The sequence below is a fragment of the Coregonus clupeaformis genome, chromosome 40 (assembly GCF_020615455.1).
Source record: "Coregonus clupeaformis isolate EN_2021a chromosome 40, ASM2061545v1, whole genome shotgun sequence".
In the NCBI taxonomy this organism is placed as follows: domain Eukaryota; kingdom Metazoa; phylum Chordata; class Actinopteri; order Salmoniformes; family Salmonidae; genus Coregonus; species Coregonus clupeaformis.
Genome location: NC_059231.1, coordinates 24,279,683 through 24,302,811, shown reverse-complemented (window position 1 = coordinate 24,302,811; position 23,129 = coordinate 24,279,683). Strand labels below are relative to the sequence as shown.

Genomic DNA, 23,129 nt, shown 5'->3' with positions numbered 1-23,129 from the left:
TCGTCGCAGGGAAGCTCATCTGCGTGCTCGTTGTCCTCACCAGGGTCTTGACCTGACTGCAGTTCGGCGTCGTTACCGACTTCAGTGGGCAAATGCTCACCTTCGATGGCCACTGGTACGCTGGAGAAGTGTGCTTTTCATGGATGAATCCTGATTTCAACTGTACCGGGCAGATGGCACGCTGGAGAAGTGTGCTCTTCATGGATGAATCCCGGTTTCAACTTGTTACGGATACAGGTATCCTGTGTTTTTGTGTGTTTCTACTCTTTCTGCCCTAATCACAGGTGTCCTGTATGTTCCTGATTGGTGGTCGTTGAGGTGTCTGCTGATTGGACCAATCAGTGAACATTCCTGTGAATAGCACCACCTGTTACTCGTTTGTTCAATCACACAGCCCATTGTATAAAAACCAAACTTGTGTGTGTTGCAAGAGAGATTTTTGCCATATGTGAGTATGGACACGGTGGTGTCCTGTGTGTTGTGTACGCACTAAGTTGTTGGTTACCCTATTGGTAACTTTGTTAGAAGCTATTTCTTTATGTGAGTGTGGACACGGTGGTGTCCTGTGTATTGTGTACTCACTAAGTTGTTGGTTACCCTATAGGTAACTTTATTAGAATATATTTCTTTACCTGAGTGTGGATACTGTTGTATCCTGTGTACTTATTTAATTGCTGATTACCCTGTTTAGTAGCTTTGTGTGTTTCTGGGAAAAGGGGAGTTTAAGCTAGTTGCCCTTGGGCGTACATTACCCGTAGGAAGAAATCTGTCTATAAACACTAGTTAGACCTGAGCGGACCACCCACTGTACTTTTGTATGACTAGCAGTAGCCTAGCGGTTCTTCAGGCAGGCTAGATCAGTTTAGGGGGTTTTACACTATTGTTTCCTTTCTTGGGTCCTGCTCAGCCCTTTTTCCCAAACCTTTACCGTGTGTTTAGCAATAAACCATTTATGTTTGACGGTAGTTCATGGTTGTTGTGTCATTTTTGGTTCTCACTGTTCCAGGTCACACTTATAATTTGCATAATTTATGTTACGGGTCTCATGTCCATCCACCCTAGACGTTTAGAGCCACGGGGCTCGTAACATAAAGTGGGGGTTCGTCCGGGATCTATCCCATGTTACTCGTGCAAATTAGTAAGTGTCTGGTTCAGTGTTGAGCTTGGCAGCTGTACTACCTGTTTTTTTTTGTGTTCAGTAGTCGACGGCTCGTGTTGCTAGTAGGATGGCTACTTTTGAGTTAGAGGCATTTTTGGAAAACCCTACGTGGGGGGTTTTTGAGAATTGCCGTAGAGTGGATCTACAGGCTTTGGCTGACCACTTTTCTTTACCCATACCGAGGGGTTTAGTGAAAGCAGAAGTTAGGGAAGTAGTGCTAGCGATATTGTTAAACGAGCGAGTGCTTGAGTTACCGCCGCCTGAGTCTGCTGCTCCTGTAGGGGATGTGGTTGCTACGCCTGTAAGCCCATCAGTGTCTGAGGACGAGACTAAGGCTCCAGCCACATTGCCCCGTTATGACCCACTCTCCCCACTGACTGACAGTGATGCCAGGATGGATGTCCGCTCGACACGGCTCCAAATGGAGGCGGAAGAGCGGGCACAAATCAGGCAAGACAAGCTGGAGATGCGTAAAATGGAGCTAGAGGCAGAACAGGAGACGCGTAAGATAGAACAGGAGACGCGTAAGATGGAACTGGAGACGCGTAGGCTTGATCAAGAACTGGAGATGCGTAAGATGGAACTGGAGATGCGTAGGCTTGATCAAGAACTGGGGATGCGTAAAATGGAACTAGAGGCAGAAACAGCGAGGTTAGTCTCTGCTAATACTATGCCTGCTAGTGAGCCATCCTCACCAGCTGTGTCATCTGCTACGTTTGATATTAGTAGGCAGATCACCTTGGTACCTGTGTTCAGGGAGTCAGAGGTTGATTCCTATTTCAGTGTGTTTGAACGTATAGCGGTAGCATTGAAATGGCCCGAAGAGGTATGGTGCCTATTACTTCAGTGTAAGCTAACAGGTAAAGCCCAAGAGGTTCTGGCAGCGCTACCTCTTGAAGACAGTTTGAATTATGAAGTGGTCAAAGCTACTGTTCTTCGTGCCTATGAGCTTGTTCCTGAGGCATATCGACAAAGATTTAGGTCTCATAAAAAGTCTCCAACTCAGACTTATGTGGAGTTTGCTAGAGACAAAGGAAATCTGTTTGACAAATGGCACAGTGCTAGTAAGGTAACTGATTTTAACTCTCTACGGGAGTTAATCTTGTTAGAAGAGTTTAAAAATTGCTTACCCGAACGCATTGTAGTTTATCTGAACGAACAGAAAGTATCCTCACTGTCGGAAGCGTCTGTATTGGCAGACGAGTTTGTGTTGACGCATAAGAGCGTGTTTTCGGCTCGCACGGAGAGCAGGGCTGCGGAGTTGCTAACTTTTAGTCCTAGTCGACCAGCAGTACGTCCAGCACGCCCAAAAGATGTGCGTCACTGTTTCTATTGTCATAAGGTGGGACATATGGTTAATGATTGCTTTCTGCTAAAACGCAAACCGGGGATGCCTCAGCACGCCAGGCCGCCAACGGGTGTTGGGCTGATTCGTACGGTTGTAAGGCCGGAATCAAGACAGAAGCCTCATAGTGAATGTGGTTTGAAAGTCCCTGTCCCAGATCACAGTTATGAACCGTTCATTTTTGAGGGGGTTTGTTTCTATATCAGATGACGAAGCGTCTCAGCGTCCAGTTAGAATCCTCAGAGATACTGGTGCGGCGCAGTCGTTCATACTATCTGATGTGTTGCCCTTGTCTAATAATACATATTGTGGTTCCAATGTGTTAGTACAAGGAATTGAAATGGGTTTCGTCCCAGTGCCATTGCACTTTGTGAACGTACACTCTGAGTTAGTCAGTGGATTGTTCAGAGTTGGCGTACGTCCTATGTTGCCAGTAAAAGGTGTGACATTTATAATGGGCAACGATATTGCCGGAGGAAAGGTGATACCCGTATTGGAGGTATTGGATAAAAGTGACCAGTCTCTCTCCGAGGAGCTGGCACAGGGTTATCCAGATGTGTTCCCCGCTTGTGCTGTCACACGTGCTCAAGCACGACAAGTGGGTGAAGTGGTAGATTTGTCAGACACGATTCTATTCAGAGAGTGTGACCCAGAGGATAGTTCGGGGGCTACCTCTGGTAAGCTGGTGCAGTCTGACCAACAGCCCAGAGAAAGGAAGAAGGATGTGGAACTTGTTGCTGAGGCAATACAGTTACCAGTTACTCGTGAGCAGCTGATCGCTAACCAACAGGTTGACATTAGTCTGGCTAAATGTTTTTCTAGTGTTGTCTCAGAGGAGGAGCTAAAGAAGAAAAACATGGCATACTTCATTGATGGTAATCTCCTCATGCGTAAATGGACATCCCATGTTGACGCTGGCGAAGATTGGAATGCTGTTTACCAAATAGTGATTCCTACAGCCTTTCGACAAAATGTTTTATCCCTCGCTCATGATCACCAGTGGTCCGGACATCTGGGAGTCACCAAGACTTATGATCGTGTTTTGCGACATTTCTTTTGGCCTGGCTTAAAACAAGATGTGGCTCAGTTCTGTCGGACTTGCCACACCTGTCAAGTAGTTGGGAAACCGAACCAGGTTATTTCCCCCGCGCCTCTTTGTCCCATACCGGCCATAGGTGAACCATTCGAACATGTGATGGTTGATTGTGTTGGACCATTACCAAAAACAAAAGCTGGTAACCAGTTTAGGTTGACAATTATGTGTGTGGCCGCCAGGTACCCAGAGGCCATTCCTCTGCGAAAAGGGGTTGGATAATGTGTTGGCAGATGCTTTGTCTCGTGTGTAATGATCTAGGTTTTTTTTTGTTATCCCGATAGGATGATTTGTGAATTTGGGTGTTGTGATAGTACGTGTGTCGCAAACCATTTTGGTTTGCTCTTTTAAGGGTGGGAGTGTTACGGATACAGGTATCCTGTGTTTTTGTGTGTTTCTACTCTTTCTGCCCTAATCACAGGTGTCCTGTATGTTCCTGATTGGTGGTCGTTGAGGTGTCTGCTGATTGGACCAATCAGTGAACATTCCTGTGAATAGCACCACCTGTTACTCGTTTGTTCAATCACACAGCCCATTGTATAAAAACCAAACTTGTGTGTGTTGCAAGAGAGATTTTTGCCATATGTGAGTATGGACACGGTGGTGTCCTGTGTGTTGTGTACGCACTAAGTTGTTGGTTACCCTATTGGTAACTTTGTTAGAAGCTATTTCTTTATGTGAGTGTGGACACGGTGGTGTCCTGTGTATTGTGTACTCACTAAGTTGTTGGTTACCCTATAGGTAACTTTATTAGAATATATTTCTTTACCTGAGTGTGGATACTGTTGTATCCTGTGTACTTATTTAATTGCTGATTACCCTGTTTAGTAGCTTTGTGTGTTTCTGGGAAAAGGGGAGTTTAAGCTAGTTGCCCTTGGGCGTACATTACCCGTAGAAGAAATCTGTCTATAAACACTAGTTAGACCTGAGCGGACCACCCACTGTACTTTTGTATGACTAGCAGTAGCCTAGCGGTTCTTCAGGCAGGCTAGATCAGTTTAGGGGGGTTTTACACTATTGTTTCCTTTCTTGGGTCCTGCTCAGCCCTTTTTCCCAAACCTTTACCGTGTGTTTAGCAATAAACCATTTATGTTTGACGGTAGTTCATGGTTGTTGTGTCATTTTTGGTTCTCACTGTTCCAGGTCACACTTATAATTTGCATAATTTATGTTACGGGTCTCATGTCCATCCACCCTAGACGTTTAGAGCCACGGGGCTCGTAACACAACTCTACCGGGCAGATGGCAGACAGCGTGTATTGCATCGTGTGGGCGAGCGTTTTGCTGATGTCAACATTGTGAACAGAGTGCCCCATGGTGACGGTGGGGTTATGGTATGGGCAGGCATAAGCTACGGACAACGAACACAACTACATTTTATCTATTACAATTTGAATGCACCGAGATATCGTGACTAGATCGTGAGGCCCATTTTCGTGCCATTCATCTGCTGCCATCACCTCATGTTTCAGCATGATAATGCACAGCCCCATGTCGCTAGGATCTGTACACAATTCCTGGAAGCTGAAAATGTCTCAGTTCTTCCATGGCCTGCATACTCACCAGACATGTCACCCAATGAGCATGTTTGGGATTCTCTGGATCGACGTGTACGACAGCGTGTTCCAGTTCCCGCCAATATCCCGCAACTTCGCACAACCATTAAAGAGGAGTGGGACAACATTCCACAGGCCACAATACACAACCTGATCAACTCTATGCGAAGGAGATGTGTCGCGCTGCATGAGGCAAATGGTGGTCACACCAGATACTGACTGGTTTTCTGATCCACGCCCCTAGCTTTTTTATAAGGTATCTGTGACCAACACATTCATATCTGTATTCCCAGTCATGTGAAATCCATAGATTAGGGCCTAATGAATTCATTTCAATTGACTGATGTCCTTATACACTGAGTGTACAAAACATTAAGAACACCTGCTCTTTCCATGACATAGACTGACCAGGTGAATCCAGGTGAAAGCTATGATCCCTTGTTGATGTCAATTGTTAAATCCACTTCAATCAGTGTAGCTCAAGGGGAGGAGACAGGTTAAAGAAGGATTTTTAAGCCTTGAGCCAATTGAGACATGAATTGTGTATGTGTGCCATTTCAGTGGGTGAATGGGCAAGACAAAAAATATAAGAGCCTTTGAACGGGGTATGGAAGTAGGTGCCAGGCGCACTGGTTTGTGTCAAGAACTGCAACGATGCTGGGTTTTTCATGCTCACACTTTCCCTTGTGTATCAAGAATTGTCCAGTGTATGAACTGTAACTCAGTAAAATCTTTGAAATTATTGCATGTTGGGTTTATACAGTATTTTTTTTTTGTTCAGTGTAGTTAGTTACAGCGCTGTCCATGGTGCTGAAATCATCAGGTTCCTGTGAGTGAGGTGTGTGTGTGTGTGTGTGTGTGTGTGTGTGTGTGTGTGTGTGTGACTGAGTAAATAATAGATTCACCTTTTTTATGTGCAAATGCCTGGCCTACTGTTCATCATCAAGGATTTATCTAATAAAGAGCATATTGAGAGTCACATAATTTGAGCAAGAGACTTACACACACACACACACACACACACACACTCGCATGCACGCACGCACACACACACACACACACACACACAACACAGCATAAATATCTCATCTGCGTGGGGATTGACAAGATCTATGATTGGGTGCAGTGTGTTGAGCCGTGACGGTTAGCCTGCGGCGGGCACTAACGTGCCTAGCGTTCCCCACTTCCCCAAACAAGCTTTGAGTGATTCACCGGAACCACCGGCTAATTACCGTAGCCGCACATGGACCGAGAGGGGCGTGAAGAGCTAGGAGACACACTCGCTAACAGGTGACAGCGCCACACTACACCATATAGCGACAGCGGGCTTATCGTAAATCTGTTGAGACGAGGAGCCCAGAGAATATAGGGAGACCTAGGAAATATTTGTGCGAGAATAGAAAGGCCCATGGATGTCTCAGAGTCAATAGGTCAATGGAATACATTGTGTACTATATGAAGGGTTGCGTAGGTACAGTAGGTGTATGTATGGAATACATCTAAGACAATAGGAAGGTCTATGGAATATGTGAGAGACAATATATATGTACAGTAGGACTGAGGAATATGTGAGAGACAATAGGAAGGCATATGGAATGCAAGAGAGGCCTGTGGCATTCTGTACTGTATGTCTCAGAGAGAGAAGGAGCACCTCTCCCACCGATGCCCTTATTCATTGGAAGCTGGATACAAGGAAGTCTGATCAATTCAAGTAAATCAATTGCAGTAGAGGTCACAGATGGAGTGTGTGTGTGTGTGTGAGTGTGTGCATCCATACAGTACTGTGTGTGTGTGTGTGTGTGCGTCATCAATGGCAACCCAATTTTAACCCATCAATATGCTCTCTCCTCCACCCTCTCCCTCCCATCCCTCTCCGTCTCCCTAATAGACGGTATATAAGCCCTGGCTGTGTTCGCAGTACTTCCAGACCACCCAGATGCACTGCAGTAAGAGGATCCTGTGTGGCCAGTACTGTCTGGAGGTGCAGCAGAGGTGTCCCTTCATCTTGCCCGACAACGACGATCTCATCCACGGAGGAAGCCCCAGTTTTATATGCACAGGTACAGCCTGTTATACTGGACGATACACAGGTTATATGCACAGGGAAACAATATGAAGATATTGGAGAATAATCCCAGTTAAACATGGAGTACAACCACAGCACTGATATGTTACAACTAATTAATGGAACTAAAATGCCAACATGTATTTGTTGTAGAGTTAGATATGCTGTATAGCAAAAATCATTGTCTAGAGGCTACTTCCCCTTTAATGTCTGCACTAGAATGATGGCTTCCACCTCAAAGCTATTGAATGCATCCCCAGCTGTCCATGAGAAGAGTGAACTTGGTTTGAGTTTACTATATGTCACCACCTGGCGGTCAGCAGCAAGCCAAAGTCAACAACACCACCAGACACAAGTTTATGCATGGCATAGATCACATGGAGAATGAGGCTTTTTTTCTTTGGGGCCAGTTAGAGGTCAGTTCTAGTAATCCATGTTGATTTATGTGTCAAAAATAGAATAATGTCATGCCCTTTTCCTGCCTTCTGAAGCTTATGCATTTGGTTTTCTGCTGAGTTGGTGCTGTCCTTGGTGCTGAATACATCCACTTTGTTTGCATGTGTGTGTTCCTGTGTGCCCCTGTGTGTGTGTGTGTGTGTGTGTGTGTGTGTGTGTGTGTGTGTGTGTGTGTGTGTGTGTGTGCGCGCGCACCCGTGTGTGCCCCATGTGTGTGCACCCGTGAAAGTGTGGCCTGTCAGATCAGAGCTGTAACCGTTATTAAGTCTTTAATTACGTGGAGCCTCTCATCAGGCTTAAGCTCTTCAACGTCAAACAGTCCAGAGTGGGAGACGACTTAGCCCTCCTCACAAGTTCACCCACTCACATTAGTATGCAGACCGCTCACTGACACACAGAGACACTCACAGCCGGCATGGAGGGAGCAACAGTCGTTGTTGTACAGAAGATAATCCGTTGCCCAATCCAAAATTAACCTACTGTATAGCCTCTACCACTAGACCCTTCTTGATTTGAGGGGATCGGATACTTGTAAGTAATGGTGGAAACAAGATGTTGGAGTGATTAGGGTATTTTTTGCATCCATATTATCTTATATATTGAGAAGGAGTGTCAAAACAACAACAACAAAAATGTATTTTACTGCTCTAATTATGTTGGTAAACAGTTTATAATAGCAATAAGGCACCTCGGGGGTTTGTGATATTTGGCCAATATACCACAGCTAAGGGCTGTGTCCAGGCACTCCGCGATGCGTCGAGCATAAGAACAGCCCTTAGCCTTGGTATATTGCCCATATACCACACCTCTTCGGGCCTTATTGCTTAAGTAAACCTGTGTCCCTCCTCTGCAGGGCTGTTGGAGGAGTACCCTGGGGGCGTGGATGCAGACGCGGAGTGCTGTGATGTCCGGTGGGACTTCCAGCCAGAAGTGGAAAACAACCATTCACGTGGTACCCTCAAAAGAACTCACCCGTCCTGTCACCACCGTACCTCTCTCAGTTCCTCGGCCGTGTGCAGACTGTGCAACAGCCGGCTCAAACTCTGCCTGCTAGTCCTTGTCCTCCTGCACACTGTCGCCTCCCTCACCGCATCCCACAATGCAACGGGACTGGGCCTGGGCCTCCCCACCTCCCTCGCCCCTCTGGAGGAGAGCTCCCCCGTCAATGAGGATTGATGGGATGGCCGAGGATTTACATTGTCACGACAATATGAAACATCTCCACCTTGGTCGGGAATGCTATGTGCTGTTGGTTAGACATCTGCAGCCGCTGTGCTTTCTGGGTAATTGAGTCTTTGCAGAGGTGTGGGACTACTTGGAGACGGAGGACATGCAAATCAATCAAAACAAACAAACAAACAAAGAGACAAAAACATGACAGTGGCGGGAACATGGGACAATGCCGCAGCCTTTGTTGAGTAGGAAGGCCTCCTCACTGCTGAGTTTCTCTCACTGCGCTTTTTTACACTGTGTTCCTGTTCTGGCTTTCTGTTGCACTGGCTGACTACAGGATAACACTCACTGTCCTTTTAGAATGTCCATCCTTTATGTTGTTCCTTTATGGGTCTCTTGTGCAGGAAGGAAATGTCTCATCGATATAGGATAGATAACATGTATCAAAAAGCAAAGTTGTGAGTGTGTGCATACTTGTATGTGTGTGATTGTGTGTGGGTGTCTACTCTGAAGTCTCCACTTATTTGGGTTCCCATTCCTAAAGCTGCTTTAGATGTAGGAAAGGACACTCTAAAATGTTGGAGTAGTAGTTTGTTCTCATGGTTCCGTGTGGCTCAGTTGGTAGAGCATGGTGGTTACACCACCAGGGTTGTGGGTTCGATTCCCATGGGGGACCAGTATGAAAATGTATGCACTCACTACTGTAAATTGCTTTGGATAAGAGCAGCTGCTAAAATATAAACAAATTATCCCTGGTAAAGTCAACATACACCCAGATTACACTTCTGGCCAGTGATACAATTTTAACGCCTTTCATTATAGAAGACAACCCCTTGGTATAGAAGTATCCCACTAGCCTTTCTCTGAATCCTGTCCCTACCACACACTCTGTCCATTTCCTATGTCCTCTCAGCCTAGCACTTCACACACAGGAGGTCTACTGTTTATGTGTTTGTCTAATCGGTACTTGCATGTGGAGGCTCTCTTAATTATGTGAAATTCACAGCCTTGTTGGTTTGCTTTGCATAGCCTTAGCCCCCCTCTGTGTTAGAGAACACTACTGCACCCCAAAAAAACCACCAGTAAGGTAGCATGTCCTCTGTTTTCAACTGCTTTCTTCAGAAAATGTTATTTATCTCACATTATTTAAAGGGCTTATCTCTATATACAAACACAGACTCACACAATCACAAAAATGTGCTTGAGGTATGGCTTCAGGTATCTCAGTTGAAACTGCATGCTTAGGGGTACACCTTCAAAGGTAAGCGTTTGCTTAAAAGGTGTTTCACGTGTTGCTATAGAGAGTGGGCAGGTGTAGGACCCAGTATGTAGTATGTTTGAGGAGAAACGTTGGGCGGCAGAGTAAGGTTGAGAAGCTCAATGGCAGATGTTAGCATTACTATTAGCATTATGGTTAGTATGAGCTGGAAGAAAAGGCAATCTTTAAGGGCTGTTTTTATTATTTCTTGTCCCTTTGTTTTCTAGATGATGAACTGAACTGATAGATAGGGGAGTCAGGTTTTGTAGGCCTAACAAATGTATGCTGAATGCAGAATTCTTCACTTTCATGTCTGTTGATTATATATGTTAGCTGTCTATTGCTAGGTCCGGCTTGTCAGTCTACTAGTCAACTATAGGTCGCACAAATTGAGAAACAAATTAAAAAGTCGTTCTCTGCTTTTACTATCATTGCTCATTCATTGTTACATTCTCCATTGTGAGATCTGTCTGATGTTTACTTGTTGTCTCACTCATAGTCATGCTGCATTCATGACCCTCAGAGTGTTGGGAAATGCAACCTGTAGACTCAGAGCAATGGAGTTGTGTGCATTCACATGCTTTGAACTCATTGAGAACACCAATTGGCTAACGTCAAACTAGCAACTTCAAACATAAACATATTATCATACTCAAAAGCAAATTATGTTGTTCAAAAACCATACAAATAGATTGTACTTGATAAATAATGTTTTGCCATTGCATTTAACTGCCGAAAATGCTGTCATCTAAGTAATTTCAGGGAAGTTGGGGTCCAGAGATGATACCCGAGTTGCCAGGTTGTAATTAGGACTTGGAAGCTTACATTTTTTCCCCAGTGGGAATCTCGTATTTTAGATTACTCCGATTGGTTATGAATGCAGGATCCGTTCATTTGACCCCATCATCCCATCATCCCATCATTCCCTTGTTTCCTCTCTGGTTCCACGGCCTGAAATTCCATAGGCCAACAGTAGAGAGGGCTCTTGAGTAGGTTTATTTCAAGCATGCAGTAATGATGAATTAAAGGTAGAATGTCAAAGGAAGTCCTAGCAAGATTGGACCACGGAAGATGGGGTCAAAGAGAGTCAAAGCAGATGCATAGGGATACAGGAGGCTGAGGTCTTCAGAATCTAGTGATGATAGAGGTGTGTGTGTGTGTGTGTGTGTGTGTTTGTGTGTTTGTGTGTTTGTGTGTGTGTGTGTGTGTGTGTGTGTGTGTGTGTGTGTGTGTGTGTGTGTGTGTGTGTGTGTGTGTGTGTGTTCGAGGGGCTTCTAGTGGCACACTAATTAGTCAGGTTCAGCACAGAGCCAGTCTTCTCTGGAGACCTCATTAGCATGGCGTAAATTTCCTGTTTTCAGAGCCCTCAGGAGACACAACATTAACTAGCCACTTTAATCACTTCTTCATCTTCATCAGCACCTAACACCTACTGTACATCAGCACACAGCATACATACACCTTCATCAGCATTACACCTCTATCAGCATCTCATCTAGATCTTCATCAGCATTACACCTACAATACATCTGAACGTCATCTTCTAGTAAACAGCCTCATTCTGTCCATCTGAGAGATGAGTGAAAAACAGGTTGACAAAGATTCAGAGGGAAGGTAGGGATATGGAGAAAAAACATAAACGGAGGGTGAAATGAGAACGAGAGGTACAAAGGGGACCCTAGCCCAAACCCTAAATCAGTGAGTGTGTGATGTTACAGTATGCAAGAGAATCCCACACATGGCCAGAATAAAGCCATGGCCATTTTGGAGAGCTCTAAATAGTATGTCCTGAGAGAAAATTGATATTATCACCAAATATAAGACTATTATCAGCAGCTACAATACCATTTAGCCCCATCCTGGTGCCATCAGTAAAAGTGCCCTAAAAAGTCTTATGTTAGCATGTTAGCTTCAGTGCTATTCTACTGCATCAAGACAATCCTTATACTGTTTCTCCTGACTCTCACTCTTATGTGTGACCCACACCTTGTAGGGGTGTAACACGTTAGTAGGCTGGATAAAGTAATCCTTCTACCCCCCCCAAAAAAAAAATTGTAAAGTGATTATCCCACTGGCTATAGGGTGAACGCACCAATTGGTGAGTCGCTCTGGATAAGAGCGTCTGCTAAATGACGTAAATGTGCCCTTGAGCAAGGCACTTAACCCTAATTGCTCCTGTAAGTCGCTCTGGATAAGAGCGTCTGCTAAATGACTAAAATGTAAATGTAAATGTAGAATATTCTAGGAAAATTACATCTTGTCTTGCTCTTGATTTTTCCATTTCTCATATCTGATATCAGGTTGAGATCCAATGACCTTATGCACCTCGTTTTGATCTGACCCTGAACCAGTATACATACTATAGCTTTACATCAACACACTAAGTCATGCACATGTAAAAGTCCCTTTTACATGCAGTAATGCATCATGTACTACCGTTGGCTGTCCTGGCTGATGACTACAGTATATGTTCTCCATGCCCTCTCACTGACAATACCGTGCCATAGACTCATCATAGACATTACTGTACACAAGCTTTCTCCATGAAATCCCATTAATACAAATGTTTCTCATTTTGATATGGTTAATGCAGGCATGTACGCAACACTGCTGTGATTTGCTAGGTTTGATTCCCTATTATGGTAATGTTGTTTAAGGCCCTATCAATTCAATCTAGATCACAATGACCTATGACTTTGTACTGTATTTAATATCGACCTCCAAAGGAATGCCATGACCCAATGTAAAGACATCACATTTACAGTGTTGTGTTCTTTGCACATAATTATGTGTTCTTATCCTGTCCCACTCTCCCCCGTGTGCGCCTGCCTGATATAAATGTCTCCCTTTCTTTTTATTTCTCTCCCTCTCTCTTTTTAGCCATGTTTATGTTCTGTCCTGTGGATCTATGCAGAAGCCCATTCCTTTCTTTGGTTGTAAATATGTTCCCTAGAATGATAAACTATGTATCAGTTATGTCTTTGCTTCCAGGTTATCTTGCGTTTTAAGTTGATGTCATATTTCTTTACACTTCTTCTTTTCTTTTTTCCCCTTTGAGCGTCTGAAATCATTGGTTGCGTTTTTGTTGAAGTAGGAAGAGAATGCGGTGGGGCTTAACCAATAGAATTGTCCTCAGATTCACACCCTTATTGAGAGAGGTTATGGGACTGTGTGTGTGTGTGTGTGTGAGAGAGAGAAAGCTATATGATTATAAAAAAGGTTCAAAGGCATATAGAAGTATCATTACAATTATGATTATTATGATTACTATTATACTACTGGTATATTGTAAAATTATAGATGCTTTAGTTCAGTAACTTCTTTAATTTTTTTTACAAACGACTTTGATGAAATGATTTATAAAACAATCTCACGAGTCATGATCTTTTGGAAAAGTATCAAAACTACTGCTACAATGATAAAATTATGTTCTGATTAAAATAAATGCAGACATATAATCTGTTCCTCTGTGGTGGTTTTAGTGTGTTCTAGTACTGTTCTAGACACACACTACACAGGTAGCACAATGTACAATGAGGTATTTTGGAACAAAGCAGATGGTACATCTGTATGAGGTAGCGGAGTGGATTTATGAAATAACCTGTCTTTTTCTTCGATAATGCAGGGCTGTTTTCTTACATTTGAGCACATGCAGTGTACTCCTGTATTCACTAGATGGTAGTATAGACCTAGTAAATGGTGTAGGGAGAGCCTTGATTATTACGCATTCACATCACATCAGAAATAGCTTGACAGGAAGTCACTTCATCCACTAGACTACTGGGGAGTGCCAGGGATAGACTGTGCCTAGATTATATTTTGAATTAAAGAAAGATAAGGTTTTGATTAGCTAAAATAGTTTTTGCAGGAATGCAGTAAGTGTATTCAGCATACAAAAGAATAGAGAAGAGATGAAATCATCCCACCCCCAACCCCCCCTCCCCTAATACAATACAACAGGGTTGGTGTAGCCTTGTGTGCCAGGCCTCGACACAGAACAGCCAGTGAAAGAGATTGGGGATACCACAACCGCTGCAGGAGCACTGGAGATTATTGCCTTGACAACTATACAGTGAGACAGGCTGGTGACAGAGTTGGCCAGACCTCTGTGGTGATGTTTGAGGGTGATAACAGGGTAACAACAGTTGTCCTTACATGATATGATAACAACACAGACACAAATGATCCCTCTGCCTCTTGCTTCCACTCCCTCCAGCCCTTCTTAGTTTAGTCTGACTTGACTCCAGCTCCACCATTACAGAGAGCAGACACATGCTGGGTCATAACATACTGATCCTGATGATCCTACTGGACCATACCAAGCCCGGGCTTGTAGCCTGCTGGGGTTGGACAATAAAAGGGTGTTGGACAATACGTCTTCAACCAAAGTCTGATGAATCAGTTTAGCCAAATGCCGAGAGTTTTTACTGTAAGACATTCCCTCAAATGCATTCCAGCCATCCTGAAAGTTTATAATGTGACATTCTAAGAAAGACTTCAACACTAGTTTTGGGGAGTGTTTTCCCTTATGTGAAATCGGAGCACTATGTTGTGTCACAACCTCCTCACCCCAGACGGAATAAACCGGTGACTTTTCAACCTGGCGCATGGCTTCCATTGTGTAGGCCTCTGGTGTGTAGGCTAACTGTTGGAAATTGCTGAGCTCAGATATTCTATAGTGAGTTGAGATATGCAATAGAAGCCAATCATCCATTCTGAAAACGCTAAGCAGGACCTGGTGGGGCCAGATGGTCAGAGCCCACACACGCTTGGACTATTCATATTTCATGACTCCAGATGTACTGTACATTACTGGACATACATTTATTCAGCAATTTATTAGATAGAATCCTCTGTGTGTATGTGTGTGTCATGAACTGAGTCAATAATTCTCACTCATAGTATATGAAACTTTGAAAAGGGTTGAATTTCACTTTATTTTCACATTTTTGTAACTACACAGCAAATTGCCCAGTGTTACCTAGTGTTGTGTTTTCATTGTAACATTTCTAGTGTTGATTCTGGTGTCATATCAACTCTGTAAATGTTAAATTCACACTCATTTGTGTAAAAGAACCCCAGTGTTGGTGTTAATAACCAGTGTTGAGTGTGAGTGTGATTGTGTCAGTTTTAATCTGTGGAGTTTAAAACGTTCCCATCAAAACCAAAACCATCATTATCATATTTCCCAACATGCTCTACTGCATCTAGATTTTTTGGGGATTGTTTTTAATATCTGTGCTTTTGCATGTACTTTGAATGATTTATTATCTTATGCTACACAAAGATAAATAGCATACATCTTTCTACACTAATCCAATCAGTTAGTTAAATTTATTGCACCGTTACTGAAATGGTTGTTCCATTTTAAATGGGTTAAGTAGTCGCCTTTCCTCATTGTTTCTAATGGTCATTCTGAGTGCAAGTACTAGGGGAATACGCATTTCAACTGCTGAATGTCCTAACTCTGGCTGGATTCCAATAGAAATTACATATCTCTTTGAAAGCCAGCCTGATGTGGCCCGTAAACCAGGTGGTTCCTAACACCACCATATTGGGGTAGAACTTGGCCATCAAAGTAAGGCCTTAAAATATATGTAATGTATTTTCATAAACAGTTTAATTTTAATGACAACGTTCACCTAGAGTAGGAACTCACTTGGTGAAGTGCACAGGACTGCAAATGAGCAAATTCAACAACCATGTCTCTTTAACACATATATAGTCATGGGTGGTAACTATACAATTCACTTGAAAAAGCAAGGCACACTGGGAAATTATATTGGATGCGTGGGGGCGTGGCATTCAATTAATTCTTTTTGGCCACCCATGAGTGGAAGTGGTCTATGGTTATCTTGAGTAAAGCTTGAGCATTCCAGTTTTGAAGTCTTTGTAAATGCTTATATAAGAGCATGTTGCAATAAAGACTAGTATATAGTGTTGTAATGTCTATAACCAAACAATGCATGACTTTATCAAGTCTCTTCTCTCTACAGATCTCTTGGTGTAAAGGATAAAAATACTATATGACACGTGGTGAGAATTTCTGAAGGCTTCGGCGCATTTACCAAATTGTGCCGGAAAATGGTTCATTTCTCAAAGCTTCATTATGTGTTCACAACGCACATTAGTGATATCTGCTGGTCAGCAACAAATAGCAGCGTGTGATCATCAGATTTATGTTTTTTTCTGACTGTTTTCATCAGAACTCTTGGTGTAGCAGTAAGTTGTTGGCTTTAGTAGCCTATAATCAGTTGGAATACCAAACAGGTTTACATCTTACATCATGCTTCCCTTTATTGTCTTCAAGTTTACTATTTTTCAAAAACTGAATCTATGGCATTATTTAGGATGCTTAAGCCAGATGCTTATACTATACTAAATAAATAAATAAAACTTGAACAACAGTGCAGAAAGTGTGGTTTCCCATAAAATAACGTTCCAAATAGTGTGCCTTCAATAGTATTCAACCTCATACCCTCACATCCCTGAAAGTTCCATAGTTCCCTACTCTACCTGCTAAGCTACTGGTCAGGTGAAATTTTGAAACAAAATCGGAATACGGTGTCCAGTAGTGGTTGGTGTTTGAAAGCAGCTGGGAATCAAAGAAAGCACCGGAACCACGGTTGAAAAAGCACGTGATCAAACGAAGCTTCAGACGTCACTGATGACATACTGTACTTCTGATAAAGTGATACAAGCATTGGCACACTACTTCGAAGTTAGCTGCTTAGCAATTTCGACGCATGCCTCGGAGCTCCGCTATCAAACGTAACATAACTAATGACGTGTTATTGCATAACACCTTTGGTGAAAACTTTATACACTTCCTAATGTTAAAGGTCCTGCACAGTCATTCTAATTCCCATGTAAAATAACCTTTTGAGTGAATAAAATATCAAGAAACTTGGATGCAGTGAGCAGTGTTGCAGTAAAATCATCTCAAACTAATTTGGTGAGACACAAAGCAACTGATTTCATCCAAAGATCATCAAATTTCATGAAAAACATGATTTTGACTGTTCATGACCTTTAAAAATACTATATGAAGTGTAACAGTGTGAAAATTGTGGATCAGTATAGACACTGGCCCAATGTTAAATTTAACACTGTCAGTGTTGATTTAACACTGGAGAATATGCTGTTTAGGTGAACTCCTAGATGTATTGTATGTAATCTGGGTAAGCCAAACCACTTGTGTTTCTGGGTAAGAGAACTCTGACTAATACACACATTTGCAAATACACACATCCAAGCAGGTTTTTTTCAGTAGCTTTACCCCAATGACCAACCTACCTACCTGCTCTCCACAGGGTTTAACTGTCTGACTGTGTTGAACTGTGTGGCCAGATAGGAGGTTAGGGATTGAGAAATAAGATGATTATGTTGATTGTGAAAGTGTACGGTACTGCTGACAAGGCTGCATCCATATTGCTGATGTGCACTTACCTATCTATTAACTCTGAATAGTAACGACAGGAGTCCCTAGTAGGATGGAAGTGCTGTTGATGGGCCATTCTGCTCTATCACTCTCTATCATAAACATATTGATGTGTAACTATGGTCTACAGGGGACCAGTATAATTGGCATTCAATGTAGTCTACTATCCCTACAAGACTTTCTGTAATAAGATAACATTTGATATTTACCTTTACCGGATGGTTTTAAATACGCTTATGACCCATTTGCTGGCTCCTCCAGTTGGTGTTATTGGTAATTAGAAAGTCTGTGGTCATACGCACATCTTAAAAAACGATTAGTTTATAATGGTAGTTATTCGATAACTATACTGAACAAAATATAAATGCAACATGCAACAATTTCATTGATTTTACTGAGTTACAGTTCATATGAGGAAATCAGTCAATTTAAATAAATTCATTAGGCCCTAATATATGCATTTCACATGACTGGAAATACAGATATGCATCTGTTGGTCACAGATACCCCCCAAAAAATGGGCCTCAGGATCTCGTCACAGTATTTTTGTGAATTCAAATTGCCATCGATAAAATTAATTTGTGTTCGTAGCTTATGCCTGCCCATACCATAACCCCACCGCCACCATGGGGCACTCTGTTCACAACGTTGACATCAGCAAACTGCTCGCCTACACGACGTCTTACACGTGGTCTGCGTTTGTGAGGCCGGTTGGACATACTGCAAAATTCTCTAAAATGACGTTGGAGGTGGCTTATGGTAGAGAAATGGCAACAGCTCTGGTGGACATTCCTGCAGTCAGCATGCCAAAACTTGAGACATCTGTGGCATTGTGTTGTGTGACAAAACTGCACATTTTAGTGGCCTTTTATTGTCCTCAGCACAAGGTGCACCTGTGTAATGATCATGCTGTTTAATCAGCTTCTTGATATGCCACACCTGTCAGGTGGATGGATTATTTTGGCAAAGGAGAAATGCGAACATAGATGTTAACAAATTTGTGTACACAAATTTAGAGAAATAAGCTTTTTGTGCGTTTGGAAAATGTCTAGGATATTTTATTTCAGCTCATGAGACATGGGACCAACACTTTACATGTTGCATTTACATTTTTGTTTAGAGTGTTTAAGGAAGCATTGACTAATGTTGTACTGGTTGTAGTGTCTCAAACCTCTAGGACTACCATCTCTCCACCAAGAGGGGGCAGTGCTCTGCAGAGAGTGATAGCAGCCAGGAGGAAGAAGAGGAAGAGTATAGTTTTTAATCTATTCGTGCTTGTCCCCTCTTTATAGCGGAGTGCAGACACACTGTGCATACAATAGGTCTGTGTTCTTCTATTGCATGGACAGAAATTTCCATTGAGAATTGGCTTTTCTCATTCATAATAAATAGTATGTAGGAGTATGGCTGTCTGTATTCATATATCAAACACCAACCTGAAGGAGGGGGTCTTAGTGTCATGGCTCTGTGACACACATGCACAGAGGTTGAGCTGAGCTGTGTTGAGATAGGGTTGTTTTCGTCCTCTGCCTGCCCGTTTCAGACCAATGTTCTTTCAGCTGAGAAGAGGCGTTTATTTGTCTCTCTGGGGTGTCATTGTTCTTCTTCGGAACCTCCAATTTGTTGGTCTAGCACAGAGTTTCCCAAACTCGGTCCTGGCATCCCCCCTGGGTGCACGTTTTGGTTTTTACCCTAGCACTACACAGCTGGGCACCAGGACTGAGTTTGGGAAACCTTGGGCAAGATGAGGGACACAATACTTTGTGTTTGTGTTGCAATGTTTTTGTTTGATAAGTGAGTGACTGTTGAACGGAGCTAAATCTTGTGTACTGTCCACTGGTTTTGTGCTTTTTGATGTCTTTGAAAAAGACTCAACATTTGTCTCCCTTTGTCTTTCTGTTCCTCTTGTCCTCTCCCACTGGGCACAAACTGATTGAATCAACGTTGTTTCCACGTCATTTCAACGTTGAATTGACATCTGTGCCCAGTAGGCTGTTTTCTCTTAGCTTTTTTAATAGTTACTGCAGCTGGAGCGGGAGCAGAGAAGATTGAATGTGTGTGCTTTAATGTGAGACCAAATCGGAAATGAGGAGAGAGAGAGATTTTTGTTGTTGTTGAAAAGAGGTGATGCATGCATAGCGTGTGTAGCATAGTGTTGATAGAAGCAGTGATAATCGGTATTTCCCTTTTCCCTCTGAATTGCCAATAATGTCAAGTTGGTTCGATAATTTCTACGAGTTTTAATTGACCTCAAGTAATAAAGAAGGGAGCTGTTAATTAAATGAGCGTGGCCATGCATTGAGAGCTCCTTGTGACAAGGGAAAGAGCTTTGAGTTCCATGTCAGTAACACTGGAGCCATTTACACACTAATTGTTTCCTTTCCTCCCTCCATTGCTGATGAGGCACGTCCAATTAGCTCTAATAGCAGAGCCAGCCCCTACGCACTGCACACTTCTCATTACAGAGAGAGGGAAAAAGAGAGAGAGAGAGAGAGAGAGAGAGAGAGAGAGAGAGAGAGAGAGAGAGAGAGAGAGAGAGAGATAATCGAGTAATCAGGGTTGCTCATGGCATACAAAGGGTTCAACTGTTTGTTAGGCTGCTGAATAGTGGGAAGGAGGGAACAAATTATTAACAACCTTGTTGTGATTGCCTCAAATGAGTTACTTCTGTCTATTATATAGAGACACTCAATGGACAGATGAATATAACTATGGTAGGCAGCCAAGGAAGATAACCAATACAGAATACATTTGGCTTGACAACCACTGTTACAATACTAAATGGTAAACAAATTGAGAATCTGTTCCATTACCACAATGATGCTACCATTAATATGGCAATGGCAATGACACAGGAGTAGATTAACCACGAGAGGGGACAATGAGGCAGATTTCTTTAAGAAACAGTTGGTGTTTTTTGGTAATAGGATTCTCAAGTATCTGACAAACGAGAGGTGACAACGAGGCAGATCTCACTGAACACAATGTCATTGGTCCATCCATAGGTTAGCTTTCATTCAAGTAGGCATGGAGGATGAAGCAATGGGCTGAACATTCGTTGGACAGTTGTGGTTTTTGTGCTCTATAAAGCCTGGAGTAGAAAGTCGTTGGAAACTGGTACTGGGAAGAATAGAAAGTGGGAGGGGGAGGGTCATTTTGAATGCACATCACATTTTCCCTACATCTGGGGTAGAGTAATGCAGTAGAAAGCCCACATCCTAATATGATGCAGGTATTTGAATGTGAGGCAGGTGTTTGCATACGCATGGCTTGCGTATCTCCTGCATTATGCATCCGTATAATTTCGGTCAATATCCCAGGCGGCATGCTGAATACATACATCCCCTTCTCCTGCTGAAGAGAAGTGTTGCCCTGGGTAAGCAGCCATATTGAGTCAGGCATCTTGTCAGACAGGTGTCAGGACCCTTCCACTCTCATTATCACAGGAAGTCCTCCTCTGTTTGTGTAGACCGGAAAAGGCTGGCGCCATGGAGATGGAGAGGGAGAGACAGCTTTAAGCCCAAGAGTAAACCCTCCTCACATACACTACCAGTCAAAAGTTTGGACACACCTACTCATTCAAGGGTTTTTCTTTATTTTTACTATTTTTTACATTGTAAAATAATAGTGAAGACATCAAAACTATGAAATAACACATATGGAATCAAAACAAAGAAGTGTTGAACAAATCAAAATACATTTTATATTTGAGATTCTTCAAATAGCCACCCTTTGCCTTGATGACAGCTTTGCACACGCTTGGCATTCTCTCAACCAGCTTCACCTGGAATGCTTTTCCAACAGTCTTGAAGAAGTTTCCACATATGCTGAGCACTTGTTGGCCGCTTTTCCTTCATTCTGCGGTCAGACTCATCCAAAACCATCTCAATTGGGTTGAGGTCAGGGGATTTGTGGAGGCCAGGTCATCTGATGCAGCACTCCATCACTCTCCTTCTTGGTAAAATATCCCTTACACAGCCTGGAGGTGTGTTGGGTCATTGTCCTGTTGAAAAACAAATGATAGTCCCACTAAGCCCAAACCAGATGGGATGGCGTATCGTTGTAGAATGTTGTGGTAGCCATGCTGGTTAAGAGTGCCTTGAATTCTAAATAAATCACAGACAGTGTCACCAGCAAAGCACCCCCACACCATAACACCTCCTCCTCCATGCTTTACGGTGGGAAATACACATGCGGAGATCATCTGTTCACCCACACCGTGTTTCACAAAGAATTTTGCCTGTTCTTAGCTCCATTCCGTTTCATTTTTATTCTGTAAAACTCTGCAGTCCTTAACGATTACAAGCATACCCATAAGATGATGCAGCTACCACTATGCTTGAAAATATGGAGAGTGGTATTCAGTAATGTGTTGTATTGTATTGTATTTGCCCCAAACATAACACTTTGTATTCAGGACAAAAAGTTAATTGCTTTGCCACCTTTTTTTGCAGTATTACTTTATTGCCTTGTTGCAAACAGGATGCATGTACAGGCTTCCTTCTTTTCATTCTGTCAATTAGGTTAGTATTGTGGAGTAACTACAATGTTGTTGATCCATCCTCAGTTTTCTCCTATCACAGTCTGTAACTCTTTTTTGGTTGATTTTATAGTTTTGATGTCTTCAGTATTATTCTACAATGTAGAAAATAGTAAAAATAAAGAAAACCCTTGAATGAGTAGGTGTGTCCAACCTTTTGACTGGTACTGTATAGTACATGGTTAGAAAGGCCATCGCACACACTGGAGCATGCTCTATTCAGTCTGCTTGGAATAATTGGGAGGAGAGAGATGTGTTCTGTTACTGTGTGGTGGTGGTGGTGATGTGTGTGTGTGTGTGTGTGTGTGTGTGTGTGTGTGTGTGTGTGTGTGTGTGTGTGTGTGTGTGTGTGTGTGATTGCTTTAGGTTTGACGGACTCCACTTGTCTTAGTGATTGACATTGAAAAGCTGCATATCTGACAGCAGACTGGTTAAATAATGTATCTCATATAATGTTTTCTGTTCTCCATCTATCCCCTTGTTCGTTCTCTCTCTCTCTCTCTCTCTCTCTCTCTCTCTCTCTCTCTCTCTCTCTCTCTCTCTCTCTCTCTCTCTCTCTCTCTCTCGACAGTGGACAGTGGACAGTGGACAGGCATCAGGCATCAGGCTGTGGAATAACAGAGGTTTGAGAGGTTTCAAGGCAGGTGTTCTGTCTGACATGTTTTCTCTCATTCCCCAATAGACCTTAGCTACACACTCTCAGTCACACATTCACATACTGACCCACTTGCAGTGAAATCCACCCGCAACCTACATACATGCCTGGACATGAATATACTCCTTTCCCTCACCCCTTCCCACCCCCCTGGGATCCACCACACACACACACGCATAAGCGCATATGCACACACACACACACATTCACACACAGACACGCACACACAGATACACATACACACACACACATACACAGTCCTCTCTCTACATCTAGCCCCATATGTCCATCCCCAGGGCTGGAGCAAGTGTTTCACACCCAGTCCCACACATCAAAGCATCCCAGCCAGAGTACACTCACAGTGGGGATGCCAGATTCAGGACAGACC

At 43.0% G+C, this 23,129-nt stretch overlaps 1 protein-coding gene across 1 annotated transcript in view; it reads left to right on the top strand.

Annotated features, from left to right (window-relative positions):
- LOC121571630 (transmembrane protein FAM155A-like) overlaps nt 1–12,133 on the top strand; it is a 166,504-nt gene extending 154,371 nt beyond the window's left edge. Inside the window, exons 2-3 of the mRNA XM_041883208.2 lie at nt 7,042–7,213; nt 8,528–12,133. Coding sequence (XP_041739142.1) covers nt 7,042–7,213; nt 8,528–8,850 — 495 coding nt within the window. The 3' untranslated portion in view covers nt 8,851–12,133. The remainder of the gene's footprint in view (nt 1–7,041; nt 7,214–8,527) is intronic.
- The last annotated feature ends 10,996 nt before the right edge of the window (nt 12,134–23,129 follow it).